General features: G+C 50.2%; 1 protein-coding gene across 1 annotated transcript; it reads left to right on the top strand.

Moving 5' to 3' along the window:
* The first annotated feature begins 2,694 nt into the window (after positions 1–2,694).
* Positions 2,695–16,627, top strand: TRARG1 (trafficking regulator of GLUT4 (SLC2A4) 1). Its single transcript, XM_015599130.1, has 3 exons — positions 2,695–3,081; positions 15,115–15,247; positions 16,473–16,627. Exons 1-3 carry the CDS (start codon positions 2,695–2,697, stop codon positions 16,625–16,627), a joined length of 675 nt encoding a protein of 224 aa, XP_015454616.1.
* Positions 16,628–17,008: the final 381 nt, after the last annotated feature.

Here is a 17,008-nt window from a genome sequence, read left to right as displayed (position 1 = left end):
ACCTGTGGGCTGGAGCAGGCACAGTTGGCTGGGTTGGGCTCAGCAGCGCTGGAGCCCAAAGCAGAAGCTCCCTGTGAGCCCAGCCTCTCCCCCTCCTCCTGGTCTCCACTCCACCTCTGGTTATTCCCCTCAGCACCACCAGGCCAGTAGATGGCGCCATGAACCCAGCATCTCACAGGGGTCGAACAAACCTGAGTCCGCAAGCTCTGACCCAGCCCACCCAGCAGCCTCACAGCCATGGCCATCCTCCTTGGGGACTTCCTGGATTTTTCTTTTCTCTTTGAGTTTTTATTAAGTTAAAAAGTCCCCTTTATGCCAGATTCTTTCTGTCTTCTAGTCCAGCGCTGCCACGTTTTAAATTTTCAAGTAGGCACATTAAAAAAGTAAAAAGACACAGGTGACATTAATATTAATAATGTTTTATTTAGGCCAATATATCCAAAATATTATCATTTCAATGTGTAATCAATATACAGAGTATTAGAGATATTATACCTTTTTTATTGTACTAAGTGTTTGAAATTCCATATGTGTGTTATACTCACAGCACATTTTAATTTATACTCATAGCCACATTTCAAGGGTTCAGTAGTCACATTTGGCCAGAGGCTATGGAATTGGGCTGGGTGGCTGTAGGCCCCGTGGGGCCTGAGTCCCGTCCCTTGAGGGTTGGCTCCCAGATTATAGCATGGAATTCTGTCCAAGCTGGATGTTGACTTGGAGTCTAGGGGTCTCAGGGACCCAACTTGCCACCCTCTGCAGGAGGTCTCATATTTAAAGAGGCATCAGCACTTTTCTGGAAATTCCTGAGCGTAGGAGGCCAGCTCACAGCCCCCTCCTCCCCTGGCCTGGGGTGCAGAAGAGCCTCCCCGAGGACCTAAGTAAAGCATCCCCCTCAATCTCATCGCCCTGGAGGTCTGCGTTTTGCAAATAACAGTGGATTTTCTTTACTGAGCAAAAATTCTTAATTTAATACAGTCATATTTACAAACCTGAAATTTGTCACAAAGCCATAAAGTATTTTTGAAACTTATTTGCCTCCAGGAGTCCTTTTGGCTCCTCGGGCTCGCCCTCAGGCTCTGGCATGTGGCTCTTCTCTGCTCCCCCACCTCCTGCTATAGGGGGTTCTTCGCTCTCTCTGTCACATTACACTCACTCCCTCCTCCACCTGTCGCTGCCCTCGCGGGAAGCAGCATTTCTGAAGCCAGTTAAATACACAATCCAAAGCCATTTATTTCCACTAAAATGGTTCATTTTGCTTTAAACTAGCCCTTGGACTAGACAGAGACTTATGTCTGGTTTGGACACAGTTTGAGATTAACGTCTCTTTCCATTTCTGGGCCTTGGTTTTCTCATCTGTGATATCAAAGGATTTGAACTTTGTCACCCTGAGGTCTCTTCCATCTCTAACTTCCCATCTCCCACTGTGCATGACCCCAGGGTTTTAAACTATTTCCTACACCCTCCCCCAAACAACACACACCCACACCCTGGTGGTTCCAGGTCACTCTTATAAAACAGTGTAAGGAGAGATATTGGGGGTGGGGCGGAAACAAAGGGAGAAGATGTAAAAAAGAACAGAGACGGACAGTAAGAATCAGAGCGAACAGGCAGCCAGAACCCAGGCCCTTCACAGTGGGCATACGCCCGCAGAAGCCCCTGTTGGAGGACATTTGACCACTCTTCAGCATCACAGAAAAGCTCTGACGGGCATGAGATGGGGCCAACACCCCCCTAACACCTCTTCTGTGTCCCTTTGTGAGCTGCTCAGAAACCTATTCGGAGGGCCCTGTTGGTGCAGGCAGGATCTTGCAGGGGCCACATCGGTGCTTCCATCTCCCCTACCCTCCAGGAGCCAGGAGCTGGGAGCCGGACTCTGGCCTGGATGCCTCTGTGAACTGGAAGTCAGGGTCAGGTGGGATGTGATTGGTTCAGGACCCAGGGTTTCCCAACAGAAAGGAGATAGCATTTGCCTGCTCCAGTAGAAGAAAAGCATAGGGCTCAGTTTCCCAGGATGGTTGAAGACATACCGCTTGTGACCCACTTTGTCTTTTTCCCCTTCCAGAGCCTCCAGCCTAAAGGGGCAGATCCTATGGCTGCAATGGAAAGCAGAGGCTGACCCATGTCCCTCTGGGCTGGGCTGGGCTTGGCTGGGCAGAGCAAGGCTAAGCTGGGGCAGAGGCAGAATGCTTCTGGGTTATTGTTCTCTGGGGAAAGGGGAATTGAAAAGAAAAAGCATCTCTGAGGAGGGCAGGGAGGGAGGCTGCGTGGCATAAACACACACACACACACACACACACACACACACACACACACACACACACACACGCCCTGACTTAGCCTAAGCCTCACTAGGGAGAGAAGCATCTTCTTTCTGTTCTTGGAGCTGCTTTCTGTTACTTCCCCGCCCATCTGTGCTGTCAGCAGCAACCAGCAAAGTTGGCCTCAAACTTGAACGCAACTGAAACCTCCAGCTTCCCGGAGCTCCTCGGGGCAGCAGGCAGGATCCAGCCTCTCAACTTGGCTGGCCTGGAGAAGCTGGCCCTTCTGGCTCACAGCTAGCCCTTGTTTCCCTGGTGACACTCTGCCCCTGATCTGTAGGCCCTCAGTCTGGGCTGAAGAATGGTGCGCTGAGGTCCCTCTGGAGCCCCTTGTCACTGCCTAGAGCTGGAGCAGCCCAAGGCCCAAACCGACATGGCCAACCCTGTGCAATCTCAGTTTTCCCCAGCACGGGAGCCAGGTACCGTCTCACCCCTGGACCTGCCGGAGATGGAGATGCTTCTTACCAAAGTGGAGGGCAAGGACGACAAGCCCCTGAAGCTGCCCAAGTCCCTTTCAGGGGCTCTGGATCTGGAGCAGAATGGCCATGGCCTCCCCTTCAAGGTAGTATCTGAGGGGCACCGGGAAGCCTCACTCCCTCGGTCGCCCTCTCAGGTCAGCTCGAGGCGGGCTTCCTCCGTTGCCACTGCCTCCTATGCCCAGGACCAGGAAGCCCCCAAAGACTACCTAATCCTGGCCATCGCCTCCTGCTTCTGCCCTGTCTGGCCTCTCAACCTCATTCCTCTCATCTTTTCCATCATGGTAAGTGCTACTCTTTGTTCTGGAACAGGGGCTGGGCCCAGGGGGTGGCAGGCATGTTCCCTGGCAGGCACCAGACATCCTGCCTAAGGTGTAGAGAAAAGAGAGCTGAGTGCTGGGGGCTTGGGGAGGGACTCCCTTCCTCAGGCCTACTACTCCCTCTTGGAGAGGGGTCCATGGGCCTGGAGAGCTTCTGTTTGCTGATCTCTTTCATCTCTGCTCCTTGGCGTCACAGCTTGACTTTGCAAGCAACTCTGATGAGGAGGGGGCCTTAGGGAGCCCCCTAGAGGTAAATTCTGCATTGCAGAAAGACAGCCAATTTGGAGGTCTTGGCTTTTGTGGGGTTTGGGGGGCTGTCCTGAGGAGTCATTCTTGAGCCGAGCTATGTATCAGCAGAGGCTGCAGCCGGCATGGTGTCCCAGGGCCTGTTCTCAAGAGGAGAGCCAGTTCCTCACAACTGTCCCCCCTGCCAGCCCTAGGCCACGTGGGTGTTAGAACCTTTGCCAGCTCTGGTTTCCAAGAGCCGGCAGTGGCTTCCCTGCCACGCAACGAGGGCTCTGGTTTCTGGCTCCCCCAAAGCTGCTCCTCGTGGGGACGGTTCTCACTGGGGCCCTCTCGGCCTTGGTGATTGCGCCACGGGTGAAAAATGTGTCAGAGGGCATGGCTGCCCTTGCCAAGGAGGGCATGTAGGCTAGTCTTTGTTTCTCACACACTTGTGCTTCAGGGTGTTGAGTAAATTGTCTTATAGTGTTCCCAAAGCAAGCTTTTTGGATAGAGATATTTACAGAGGAGGCACAGACAATGTCAACAGATGTTGGCAAGTGACTTTTGAAGTCTAGGAAGAAGAGAGGGAAGGAGACTGGGCAGGCAGTGACTTTCAGAATGAGGTTAGGAGCAGGGAGAAGAAAACTGTCAGCCAGTCGGGGCCAGAGGACTGGGTGGGGAGATAGTGCCTGCTTCGCTCTGGAGTGACTCCACTGCTGAGTCATCTATCACTGAGCTTCCTGGAGCTGTGGTCACTCCTGCTGCCCCAGGCCTGTCCTCTGAGAAAGCCCCTATTTCCTCAGACATCTCCGTCCACTTTACTGATGCCCAGTCTGTAGCTGGGGAAGCCCTACCAGGATGTCAGGGGACACTGGCAACGTTCCTGAGTCCAAGGGACTTGGTGTGGGCACAAGAGTCAGGGCTGGGCAGGGCCGAGGTTGGGGCCTTTGAGGAACTTCCTGTGCTACCTGCTGCACTTGGGGGCTGTTGGGGGCGGGCCAGGCCCCAGGGGTGCAGCCAGTGACTCTAGGCAGGCCCAACTTCTTGGTTACAGGGAGAAGCCCCAGGAGGAAAGACAGACTTTGGGGAAGAAAACCACATAAGGGCCCAGGAGTAAACAGTTGCTAGATTCTGTCTCCTGGTGGTGGTGGCAGAGTGCAGACTGGGCAGAAGCTGCTTGTCAAAGGAAACCTGGGCCCAAGACTGTGAGATCACTGAATGTACCCCCCGTGCATTTTTACATCCCTTTCAGGTTGTTAAGTCTGGTCCGATGGTCACTGGGCCTGGGCCAGGGAATAGGGTGCTAATCCAGACGCCATCCCCAATTCCCAGGAGGCTCTAGTCCAGTGGGGAGAAACTTGTAAACAGATCCTTAAAACACATTGCAACAAGTATCCATGCTAGACAAAACCACAAGGAATTGTGTGGCCTCGGGCAAGTCACCTAAACTTCTCTTTCCCCTATTTTCTTGTCAAATGGCCAATGACACCCAGTTTTCTGCAAAATGGGTGTCACCATAACACCTACATTATAGAGCCATGTGAAGGTGAAATGAGACGAGCCATATAAAGCGCTTAAGAACGACACCCAGCACATAGCAAGTGTGATTATACGGTGACAGTAATTCTGTGGCAGCTGAGTGTCTCCCTGGTGAGGGATGGCAGCCATCACAAGTTTGTTGTGTGTTTTTTTTTTTTTAAAGAACGTTGAGATATAGTTCACATATCATACAATTCACCTATCTAAAGTGCATGATTCAATGATTTTTAGTATATTCACGGGTAAGTGCAATCATAACCACATTCAATTTTAGAACATTTTCCTCACCTCCAAAAGAAACTCCATTCCTATTTTCTATCACCTCCCGCTACCTCTCCCCTGATCCCCGCCAGCCCTAAGCAACCACTAATTTTTCTGTCTCTATGGAGTTGCCTCTTCTGGACATTTCATATAAATGAAATCGTGCAATATGTGCTCCTTTGTTACTGGCTTATTTCACTTGGCATCGTGTTTTCAAGCCTCACCCATGCTGTGGCATATACATTGTGGGGTTTGGAGCCACAGAGAGGTGTAGTCAGATTTCCATTTTGGTGGATTAATCTTGTACAGGGTGAGAGAAGGGACCAAAAGGTCCCCTCTGAGCCTGGAATCGGGGAGAGGGGATGTTTGCAGGAGTACAGACGAGAGATGAAGAGGCCATAGCAAAAGGCGGAGAGGGTTTCTGGAAACCTTCTAAAAGCTGGTAACAGACCATTCATTCATTCAGCTGCCCATTCACTTGAATGGCAAGTTACTTGTTGGGTAGTGGTAGAAGATGATAGACTCCCCACCCCCACGAATGAATGTGCCTTTTCATGAACCAGGCACCATGCTAGGCCTTTGGGAAGTAGACGGATAAGATGTGGTCCGTTTGGCCTGAGAAGGATGAGAGTGTGGTGGTGGAGGGAGGCGAGTGGGAACTTCCTCTAGGAATTTAAGTTTTAGTGGCTCTGAGGAGCTCCTAAAAAATGTTTAAGCAGAGGTGTGACGTGGTCAGTTCATATTTTAAAACCAACAGCCTACTGCATTGTGGGAAAGGAACTAGAGCAGGCAGGGCTGGGGGCAAAGAGACCCTGTAGGAGGCTCTTGAGATAGTCCAGACAGGATGTGAAGGCCTGAACTAAGCAGTGAGCTTAGAAAGGAGGGCGCTGATGAGGGACTTGTTCAGGGGGTAGGCGCAGCACTTGTTGTAGACTCCTGGCTATCCAACTCAAAAAGAATGGCGCTTTCTTAGAAACCTCTGGGGACCACAGCATTTAAGGGGTGGGCAGAGGGAAGTGGACAGAAAAGGGTTTGAAAAGAAGATTCTAGGAGGTGGGAGGAAAACTGGAAAAGAAGGAGAGACCCCCAGGGAGGATCGAGTTCGAAGGAAGGCGTGGTCAAATGCAGCAGAGAGATTAGGTTGAATAAGAATGGGAGTGTCCACTGGCCATTTACAGACCCTTGGTGACCCTGGTGATGGCGAGGCTAAGGCAAAAAGGAAAGAGGTGATTGATGAGATGAAGTCCCTGAAGAATGGAGAAATGACATGCAGAAGTATGACCCCCTTCCCAGGAGCCTGGAGGAGAAGCCAAGAGGACAGAGCAGTTAGAATTACTCAGAGGAAAGGGATTTGAGTCATGCTGTATTATAGGCTCCATGCCACCAGGGATGCGGAAGGCGAGGTCATTTGCTGAGAAATAAGGGCCTGGTGGCAGAGGGGAGGAGAGGCAACTGGGGACAGACAAGTCAATGGCCCAAGGGCTCTGCTGAGGCTGGAGACCATAGATTTGAGTTATTTTCAGCCTGCATGGTACTGTGGTTCTTCTCTAGCTGTAAGTACAGAGTCACAGATGTGACACTGGGCCCATCCAAAGCTGGGGGATGGCAGAGTAACTATGAGGGCAGGACCAGATGGCACAGAAGTCGATGGCCGGGGTGGCTGAGATGATGCATCGAAGGATCAGTCTGGATTGGGAGGGAGTGAGGCTGGAAAGACGGAAATAGACTTGGAGGAGAGGGAGGGGTCACAGGTTGGGGCTCAGAGAAGTTGAATGGCGGGTGCTGTGAGAGGGAGGGGGCAAGAGAAAGATTGCGAGGTTAAGATTTCAGAGGGGGAGCCAGGGCAAGAGTGAAAAATAGTTGTGGAAATAAATTTCTCAAGGGAACTGTTAGGAGCCAGGAAGAAGGGACTGGAGAGAGCCCAGTGATGAGGGCTGTCACTAACACTCACTGTGTGCCTGCTAACTGTCAGGCGCAGGTCCAAACCCTTTCTTTACATATACCATCTCATTTAATCCGGACTATAACCCTATGAAGTCTAGGTATTGTTATTATTCTTGATTTATGGATGAGAAAACTGAAGCACAGAGATGTGAAATAACCTGCTAGCAATTGGGAGCCTGGGACGGATGCCTGGAGCCCGAGCTCATGTTCCTGTCCATTACACTAGCCTGCCTCCTGGGAGTCAGGGGGAGCCCAGGTGAGGAGCATTATTGGGTGTACTCAACATAGTCCTCCCTCTTCTGGGAGGCAGTCTAGTTCCTAAGACACATCCATTCCTCAGGGAGGGAAGGGGTCAGTTATTCATCTAGGGCTGAAACACTCGGTCCCTCCCAAATGGAAGCAAGGGTGAAGGAGGGACAGAAAGTGCGGAAAGAGAGTATATCTGTTGTGCTGATATCTCCAGGTCCTCAGGTCAGACTTCAGAACTCCTTGTCTGAAGCGTCCCACAATGGTTACCAGGTGAAGGGTCAAGCCCTTGACCTCAGGGTGGATGGAGGCCCACAGCCCTGACAGCCTCTCTAGAGCTTACTGTTTGCAAAGCCTGCTCTAGTATGAGGCAGACAAACTGGCTAATTGTTCCCACTTAACAGTTGAGATGACTGAGACGTGCAGAAGAGTACCTTGCCCACAGTCACATAACTGGTAAAAGGCACATTAGCTGGATGCTGAATCCAGTGTTCTCTCCATGGCCCCACCCCGCATCTACCTCTGGGGACGAGGATGACATGTCCCTCTCAGGAAAGCCAAACTTTTCAGGTATTTGTGCAGGGAAGGAAGAATTCTACTTCCTTCTTTCTTTTTCTCCCACCCTCCCACTCTTCCCACCCCCACCTAACTCCATCATTGGAAGACTAATGGACCAGCAGCATCCTTCCGACTTTGGCTTTGACAGGGGCCCACTGTGACCAGGGCTGGTGGATCAGGGACTCTACCTGAGTTGCTGATCAGACCTAGCCCCGCTCAGAACTGCAGACTCCTAGGGTGGCCAGGGCAAGGCTGGTTTCATCCATTTTACTCCTGGGTCAGGCTGAGAAATGGCCATACCCCTCAATGCCAGCAAGGTCTTCTGTCCATGAGGGGAGCTGGTCCCCAGGCAATGGGCCTTCAGTCAACAATAGTGAGAAAACAAGCATCAGTTAGACCTGAGTGAGTGTCCCAGCTTTGTCCCTTATGAGCCATGTGACCATGTCCAAATCACTCAGCCTCTGTCCTTAGCCTCAGCTTCCTCATCTATAAAATAGGTATAATAAAATTATCTACCTCGTAGGGTTGTTGGGAAGATTAAATGAGCTAATACATGTGAAAGCATCCAGCACAGAGCCTGGCTAGTGAATGCTTAGTTAATGAGTGGTTGCTGTTATTAACACTAGATGAGATTTTGCAATGTCAGAGGAAAGGGCAAATCCCCAGTGGATGGGCAATTCTGACTTTGACCAATTTGGGGGTAATGGAGTCTCACACCTCGTTACACCACCTGGAGGAGGTGGGCAGCCCTATCTTCGGTTTTGGTGGAAGCTTCTAAGAAGTCAGTCCCTTCTTTAGGCATTTTTGATAACCTAGTTATTTAACTGATCTGTCACAGGCTCGCTTTCATTCATTTATGCATTCATCCATTCACTCAACAAGAATGCTGAGCCCCAGCCAGGGCTGACTTTCAGCTGATCAGCTGGCTTAAAATATTGACAGACTTCGAATCTATTGGTAAATGGCTGCTATCTCAAGCACCTAAGCATTTCCAGTCCCTCCCATTCACCTCTGCAGCTGCCCTGACTCCTCCCCTGGACCACCCCACCACTCTTCCCCACTCTCCAGCAAATGAAGGGTTAAACTGTAGTCAGAAATAATTGTTGCAGAGAGAGGGCTGTGAAGGGGCATGGAGAAGTGCATCCTTTTGCTTTACCTGAGGGGAAGCGCTTGATCTCCGTGGGAGGACTAATAGATGATCAGCCCTGACACATCTTGCCACTTCTCAGACCTTCTGGGGCTTAGCCTGAGCCTCGTGGGTGGAGGAAGCTCTTTCCTGAGAAATTCTGTTGCCACCTTCCTCTGGCTGTTTCAGCCTCTGGCAGCTCTCCCCAGCACCCTCCCCACCTCCTACCCCTCTCAGACTTGTTTCAGTGTCTTTCTTCCCTGACATATTAACTTGAATTCATTTTCTCCCTCACCATTCCCATAGACATTGCAATCACAAATGATCTATTAATTCACAGTCATTACAACCATTACTGCAATGATTATTATTGTGCCTTCAAGTTAAGCCATTTTGTACAAGGAAAAGTGAAGCCACTAAGTGGGGATGAGGGAGCAGCTGATAATTTACTCATAAAAGGAAATGAAGGGGCTTCTTCCCCTGGACTCCAGGGATGGACCTTTCATTAGGTAACTAATGGGGTTCTTCAGAAATGAGTGCCAGTTAGCAGGGAGATACTTCTGTATCTAAAAGCAGGGCTCTACTGTTAGAGGCAGCGTTTTCCTTCTCTTTTATCAATCAGAAAACTAAGACTTATAGAAAAGTTGTGAGGTTTACATTAGATAGTGTATATAATGCGTCTGATACAACAAAGCGGCCACAATCAGATCTGCCCTGTTCCATTTGGCCATTTCCAGTGCACCTCCTTCAGTCAGGTCTGTTGGACTCAAAGGAGCATGCATGACTGAGGTGCGGGTGCTTACTTCTCTGTGGATAAAGAAGAGGTACTAGGCTTGGTGCGACTGAAAAAACTCTCTCTTGCCTCCTCTCCCCACCTCTCCTATCCAAGCAACCACACGTACACTCCTCTCCATGGTACTGAATCATCACTACATGCACAACTCTTTTTCTGGAAAATGGAGGGCAGGACTCATCTCAAACTTCATGCTTCTCCCTCTGTGTGCCGTGCTTACTTCTGAGAATGAGTCCCTTGGTCATGGTTCAAGGTAGCCCCAGAATGTCTAAAGCTGAATTTCCTGGCAATCTTTGAAGCCTTCTTGTATGTTGCCCCCTCCCTCTCTCAATGTTGCCTTGGTGTTGAAAAAAAAAAAAGTCCTGAGTTCAGCGACCTTGGCAGGAAGTGGCATAGGTTAGTGGGTGGGGCCAAAGCCCAGATACCAGTTATCTTTCCTGTGGGACCCATTGCCCTTATTTCTTTAACAAATCTATTAACTTTGAGCATTCCACTGGTTAAGCTCAGTGGTTAGAAAATAGACTCTCTTCTTTTTCTTTTTCTCTCCTCTTTTATTCTTTATTTTATTTACTGAATTCCTACTAGTGTCTGTCCTTATGTTCCATAAGAGGAATACCAAGATTGAGGATGCATGGTCCTTGCCTTCGAGGTGCTTCCAGTCTAAAGAGAGAGTCTGACACAGCCACAAGAAATAATAACACAAAGTGATAAGGGAGAAAAAGAGAGAAGTGTAAGATGCTATGGGAGCCCCATAGAGGGGCCGATTAATTGTTTGTTAGAGCCAAGGAAAGTTTTACTGGAGGTGAGTCTTGAAGGAGGAGGAGGAGTTGTTGAGATGGCAATATAATAAGGAGGAAAGGCATTCCAGCAGAGACGACAGTACGTACAAAAGCACCGAGGCATAAAAATGTATCTGTTTTATAGGGAGTCATGTGACCAGGCTTATATTTCAAAGACCTCTCACCTTGGCTGTTAGGAAGAGGTTGGATGTGGGCAAGGCTGGAGCAGAGAGACAAGTGAGGCGGAGGCCAATGAAATCTCCAGATGGAACACATCGAAGACGTGAGCTAGAGCTAGGGCAGTGGAGTTGAAGCTGGAGACGTAGAGACAGACATGAAGGACATTAGAAACGTCAGGAATTCTTACCTGGTTGTACTTGAGGTGGGGAGAGACATAGAGGAAGTCCAGGAGGGGAGATGCTACGATGCTTTCCCAGAAATTGAAGCTGTAAGAAACAGCCATGCAATGAGGCTTTACTACTCATGGTGCACCCTGCCAGAGTGAGGAGACTTGCTGAGGATGGGCATCAAAGATGAGAGTAGAGGAAGTGAAGTATCAGGCTCCACAGAGGAGACGGATACCAGGAGGAGCCTCCCGCATGCTCCCATTCCACTGCCATCACAACCAGACTGGGTGCAGGGGAGAGCAGGAGGAAGACAGAAAGAGGAAAAGGAGTAGTCGTGGCTTCTACACATGGTGAACATGAAAATAACATCCTAACTGGGACATTTCTGAAAGTGAAAGGGATGATCTTAGTAATTTCACCAAGATCTGCCTCATAAGCTTTCCACCTAGAACGGATTCTCCCTTCTCTGCTGGGGTTGATGTGTTATTATCCATTTTCTTTCTCAGACTCAATGGAGGAAAAGGAATCTCCTGATAACAGCGACAAAAATATTATATTACTATATTTATTGAGTAATTACTATTGCCAGGCATCATGCTAGTCCCCCTTACTTGTATTATCTCATTTAATCCTCGCAACAATGCAATGAGGTAAGTAACTTTTTTATCTGATGAGGAAATTGAAGCTTAGAAAAGGTAAGCCACTCATTCATGGTCACGCAGTTGGCAAATGATGGAGCTGGGACAGGCATCCAGAAGGTCTGGCTCCAGAACCTGTGCTTGTATCCAGACTGCCCTTCTGAGGGGCTAGAGGCTATACTTATTCCCGGTTGGGTCCCTGCCATGTCCCAAGGCACTGGTGAGTCTCAGGGTGGGCCGTTGCCTGAGCCCCACCCCATGCCTCCTCCTCAAGCCAGACCCATCTTCTCTTTCATCTCTCACCGGATGACGTTGGTCCATTGTCCCTGAGAACTCCGAGGTCCAGAAGCATAAACATACAGCTTCCTGCCCAGACCCACCTACAGAATTGTCCAGGTGTGAGTGCACCTGTACCCACATTCATCCAATCTCCAAGGACAGGAGTTCATAGTTCATCCCTGTGCTCACATTTATACCTCAGCCTTTCTCTGCTGCTCTGGGACATTGGGGCATCAATTACTCCTTGGTCTTCTCACCTTCTCCCTCTTCACTGAGTTTTTTCTTTTCCTGTGTTGAAGAAATCCTCTATTTGTCTCACCAAGTTGTATGCTCCCCAATGCCTATAGGACAAAATCCAGGTAGTTTTGTGAGAGTCAGGGTCCTTCTTGATCTGGCCTTTCTTCACTTCTCCCGTTGCTTCTCACACCACCTCCCTGCATGGTGCCCTATGCTTCAACTCCAGCTCCTCCTCTGTAAAATGGCCTAATAACAATCTTAACTCATAGGACTGTTAGGATGAAATGCTCTAATGGATGGCAAGCACTTAACATAGTTCCTGACACAGGCAAATGTTCAAATAATGTTAGGGATTATTATTATTTCAACGGTGGTGGAAGAATCTTGGTGGGTTCCATAAGTGGGTGACATTGAAACCAGCCATTGAAAGATAGAGAGGAGGTGAACATGTGGCATTGCAGGGGACCAGGAGTGCGGGCAGGGGAAATAGCGAAGGTATACAGAAGTTAGTGCCCTACCTTGAGAGGATCAAACTGGCTGGGCCCAGAGGCTGTAGAAGAGAATACTAGAGGATATAATCAGGAAATGCAAAGGTAACCTGAATTTGGACTTTGTTCTGGTGACAGTGGGGGGCCATGGGAAGGTGCTAGGAGGGAGTGATTACCTCAGCCGCCATAATCTTGCTGAACTTTTGCATCAGGCCCTGATTCCCCACCTCCTCTCTGCTCTCACACTACAACCAGAGGGGTCTTTTGGAAACCATTCTCCTGTCCCAGCCTTACATTTTCACTGAGATAAGAACCAGCCTCCTTTCTGTGTGAGCAGAGCCCGCCTGGCCCGGCCCCACCCATCTCCTCTTCCTCACTCTCTCAGCTCCATCCGCACTGGCCTTCCTCCAGTCTCCCCTGCTTGCTTCAGTCAACGACGTAATGAACATCTACATATTTGCCATGCAGGGCCTCCCTCAGGGCCTTTGCACATGTTATTCTCTTTGCCTGGAACTATCTCCTTCCTTCCTTCCTTCCTTCCCTTCCCTTTCTCCTTCTCTCTCTCTCTCTCGCTCTCTCGCGCTCTCTCTCTCTCTCTCTCTCTCTCTCTCTCTCTCTCTTTTAAAACCTATTTAATTCTTACTCATCCTTCACATCTCAATCCAAATGTCCTTCCTCCAGGAAGTCTTCTCAATTCTCTCCCTTTTATAAGTTCTCATGATACTGCGTACCGCTCCCTTGTAACACGACCCATAGTTGCAATTTTACCTCTATTTGTGTGATCGCAATGGAAGCCATCCTCTTCATCTAAGCTCTGTGAGCACAGGAACCGGGACTCTTGCACACTGCTGTATTCCAGGGCCCTAGTGCAGTGCCTGGCATGAATACCTGTGGAGTGAAAGGGTGGTGGGGAGAACAGAATAGAGAAGAACAGAGCTTCAGGAGGCTGTTATTATGGCTCAAGTGAGAAGTGGCTCCTGGCATTATTAGGGCAGGTGCAGGGAGGAGAGTTGCAATGGAATTGACTAGGAAAGGAAATTGATTAGTAGGGTGGGATGAGGGAGGGGTTGGGACTGAGCCCATGGGAGGACTCCAGGCTGTGGCCAGTAACTGGTGCTTGGACAAACAGAAGGAGGAGCCCAAGGCTAGGAGCAGATCTGGAAAGTAGGAAGCTATGGTTTGGGGCAAAGCAAGTTTGATGTCACGGCTGTGGCAGGAGGGTGGTGTTGGCCTGGAATGAGTTTGGAACAGGGAACTATGGGGTGGGGATGGGGGTTTGGTTAGAATTCAGAGAGGTGAAGGGGACAGACCCTAGGGAGAGGGGCACCCACATGAAAAAAACAGAGAGGGGAAGGGTCGCTTTTCTGAACTTCGGCTTCTTCAAAAGTGGGCAATACTGTCAATCTCATAAGATGATTATGAGGCTAAAGGAGATAATTTAGGTACAGTCCTTAGCAAGTAGCCTGGCATAAAGTAAAGGCTCAGTGAATCATCATCATCATCATCATCAAGATACTTGACTGTATTTCTATGATGAACTCAGGAGCCTCGAATAATCAGAAAATAAATAACCAAATAAGCGGACTGAGGCTTTGACAGCAGTCATAGCTTTAGTGGACTCCTGGCTGTGCCTATTCTCAAAGCCCAAGAAACATCCAGGAGTTCCAGAGCTGGAGGAATCAGGTCGTAGACCAGCCTGGTCAGCTGGTAGGCGCCCGCACTGTCATGGGCAGGAAGGTCCTCCGCGGAGACGCCTGGGACATGCTTCCTACTGAGCCATCCCGGGAACTCCGAGGAGCCTCTCTGTCAGACTGTCCATCCCCACCCTCAGCCACCCAATTAACCAAATTAAATGGGGCTAGGAAAAAACCAAGCACACTGAGAAAGAGTGAAATATATCAAATGGGGCCCCTGTGAAGCCATGTATGGCTCCTCCCAGTCCCAGCATTCCTGGTTCAAACCCAAGACAGCTGCCTTTCTCGTGTGATCTGTGAAGTGGGCTTGGTTGAACAAAGACGTGGCTCCTGGGTAGAAAGGGAGGACCTGTGATTTTTTTCTTTTGTGGCAACGGGGCTTTCACAGAGGAAAGAAGGCAGGCCTGTCCGGCCATTGAAAAAGCCACAGGGGCTGCCTCAGGATCTCGGTACAGCTGCAGCAGTGAGCTTTGGCTGGGGGTCTGGAGGAGCCTGGCTTATCTGCTTGCACCAGCTCAACATGGCCTGTACCTGGTCCACCTTCTCAGGCTCTCGGTCTCCACCGTACTACCCCGTGGTTCTGTAGTTCTGCATTGCTTGGTTCTGCTTCCAGCTGTCCCCAGCCAGCAAGGGGCAGGCTTGGTTAGGGGTCTCCACAAGAGGTCTGGACCCCTTGAGTCCTGGCCACTTCTCCAGGAGGAGCTGGCTTCCACATCTTAGGTACAGCTGCTGGACTGCAGGCTGCAGTGGGGACCAGGTGTGTTCTGGAAGCTTGGGTGAGGGGGCCCCCACAGGGCTGCCAAGGACAGCCATCCTGAGGTCTCTGCCACCCTCTCTCTGTAGTCTCGAAGTAGCGTGCAACAGGGAGACGTGGACGGAGCCCGGAGGCTGGGCCGGCTGGCCCGGCTGCTCAGCATCATCTTTATCATCATGGGGATCATCATCATCATCGTGGCCACGACTGTCAACTTCGCAGGTGAGGCCCAGCCATATGCCAGCTTGCTCGGTGTGAGGGAAGCTAAGGGGGTAGCTTGGCCTCCTGGGGCAGGGGCAGTGGAGCGGGGAGAAGGTAAGGGCCCATGGGGGCCAGAGCTCATCCTCTTACTCCAGAAAAGCAACCCAGTTCCCAGCTGAATGGGACTGGCTTTCTGAATTGTCTTATGCCACAGTGGACCAAAAGGAAAGTGGGGAAGAGGATGGGCCTAGGAGTCAGAAGCACCAACGGCCCTGGGTCCTGGGCCGGTGTCTGGTTGAGCCTCACAAGTTTTATGTCTAAAGTACTAGGAAGAAGCCTCTAACACAGAGGCTTTTGTGAGTGTAACACAAGATAATGGATGTGACTGTCTATAAACTGTGGGCTTGTCACACAAGCTGAGATGGCAGTGACATGCCCCAAGTAAACCATGCACGTGGTGGAAGTCAGGAAGTAACACCTCTGTGAGCACCCAGAGGTGGCCCAGGGAAGTTATCCAGGCGGGGAATCGTTTTTCGGGGTGACTCCCAGCTGTTCACAAAGTCCATGCGGCTTCTGGACTATACGGGTCAGCATCCTCCATCTCCGTCCCTTCACACTCTTGCATTGGGAAGCCCCCAGGGATCTCTGTCCCTTGCAGTGATCGACCTAAGCTTTTCCCCTAAAGGACTTGCTACTCCAAATGTGCTCCACGGACAGCGGCAGTGGCTGCTGAGCCCAGGAACGTGTCAGAAATGCACGATCTCGGGCCCCGACCCAGACCCACTGAATCAGAGTCTGCATTTTAACTAAGATTCCCAGCTCATGTATTCAAGTTTGGGAGGCACTGGTCTAGAGTATGAAGTACTCAACTTGGGACCAAAAGCCTAAGATTTAGCCGTGGGGTCCTGGGCAACCTTGACCACTGAGGAGAGGGAAGAGTTCAGGTTTCTAATCCACCTGCCTGGGTTCAAAACACACATCCTCCGCTTTTTATCTGTCTGGACTGAGGCACATTCCATGATCTCTCTGACTCTGGTAGACACGCAGGTACGTGAGCGGCAGGAACCTGTTCTCCCTGGCATTAGCCCCAGTATCATTATGGTGCCTCAGTCTCCTTCGTCCTGCTGCTGCTTGTCATTTTAGCCACGACTCTTTCGAAGGCAAGTGACAACTACTGAGTTCAAATGGCAAAGGAAATTGTTTAGCTTTTACTAAGAAATCCAAATATAGATCGTTCTGTGTTCAGAGGTCACACGCTCAGCTCGGAACAAGTCACGCAGACTGCAGTCCTCTCATTGGCAGGAGTTCAGTTCCACCAAGAGCCCCAAAGCAAATGATCCTTGTTGTCATTTTCCGCTAGGAAATCCTCAAAACATCCAACTCCTCAAAACGGGGACCTGAAGACTCCATGTTCTGAGCTCTGCTCTGACACACTGTTCTTTTCTTTACAGTTCAGAAGAAATAAAAGTGACCAGGATGCTGCCGGCAGAGGCAGGCTCTGGCCAGCTGGAATGCTCCCAACCCACACACCCCACATACAACAGAGGACAGGACAGTGACTGCCAAGGGCCCACCTGTCCCTGAGCTCCAAAAGCGCAAACTCGGAGGGAAACCCCCACGTCACTCCACTATCAGCCTACATCAGATGAGTAAAACGAGAGGAAGAAAGGAAGGAAACTGCATTTACTGTGAAACCAGAGAACAACGCGGTTTAATCTCATGGACACAGCCCAGCATTTTGACTCCAGTGTTCTGACTTGTTTCTCATCCCCACAGTTTCCT

Source organism: Pteropus alecto, unplaced genomic scaffold, assembly GCF_000325575.1.
Source record: "Pteropus alecto unplaced genomic scaffold, ASM32557v1 scaffold98, whole genome shotgun sequence".
Taxonomy (NCBI): Eukaryota; Metazoa; Chordata; class Mammalia; order Chiroptera; family Pteropodidae; genus Pteropus; species Pteropus alecto.
This window is presented reverse-complemented; position numbering and strand designations above follow the sequence as displayed.

What these genes read in the sequence shown, in the direction of transcription:
- TRARG1 (XM_015599130.1), top strand. Translation starts at nt 2,695, where the DNA reads ATGGCCAACCCTGTGCAATCTCAGTTTTCCCCAGCACGGGAGCCAGGT. An exon ending in CTCTCATCTTTTCCATCATG is followed by an intron (nt 3,082 to 15,114) that starts GTAAGTGCTACT and finishes CTCTCTCTGTAG; the next exon opens with TCTCGAAGTAGCGTGCAACA. An exon ending in CACGACTGTCAACTTCGCAG is followed by an intron (nt 15,248 to 16,472) that starts GTGAGGCCCAGC and finishes TTCTGTGTTCAG; the next exon opens with AGGTCACACGCTCAGCTCGG.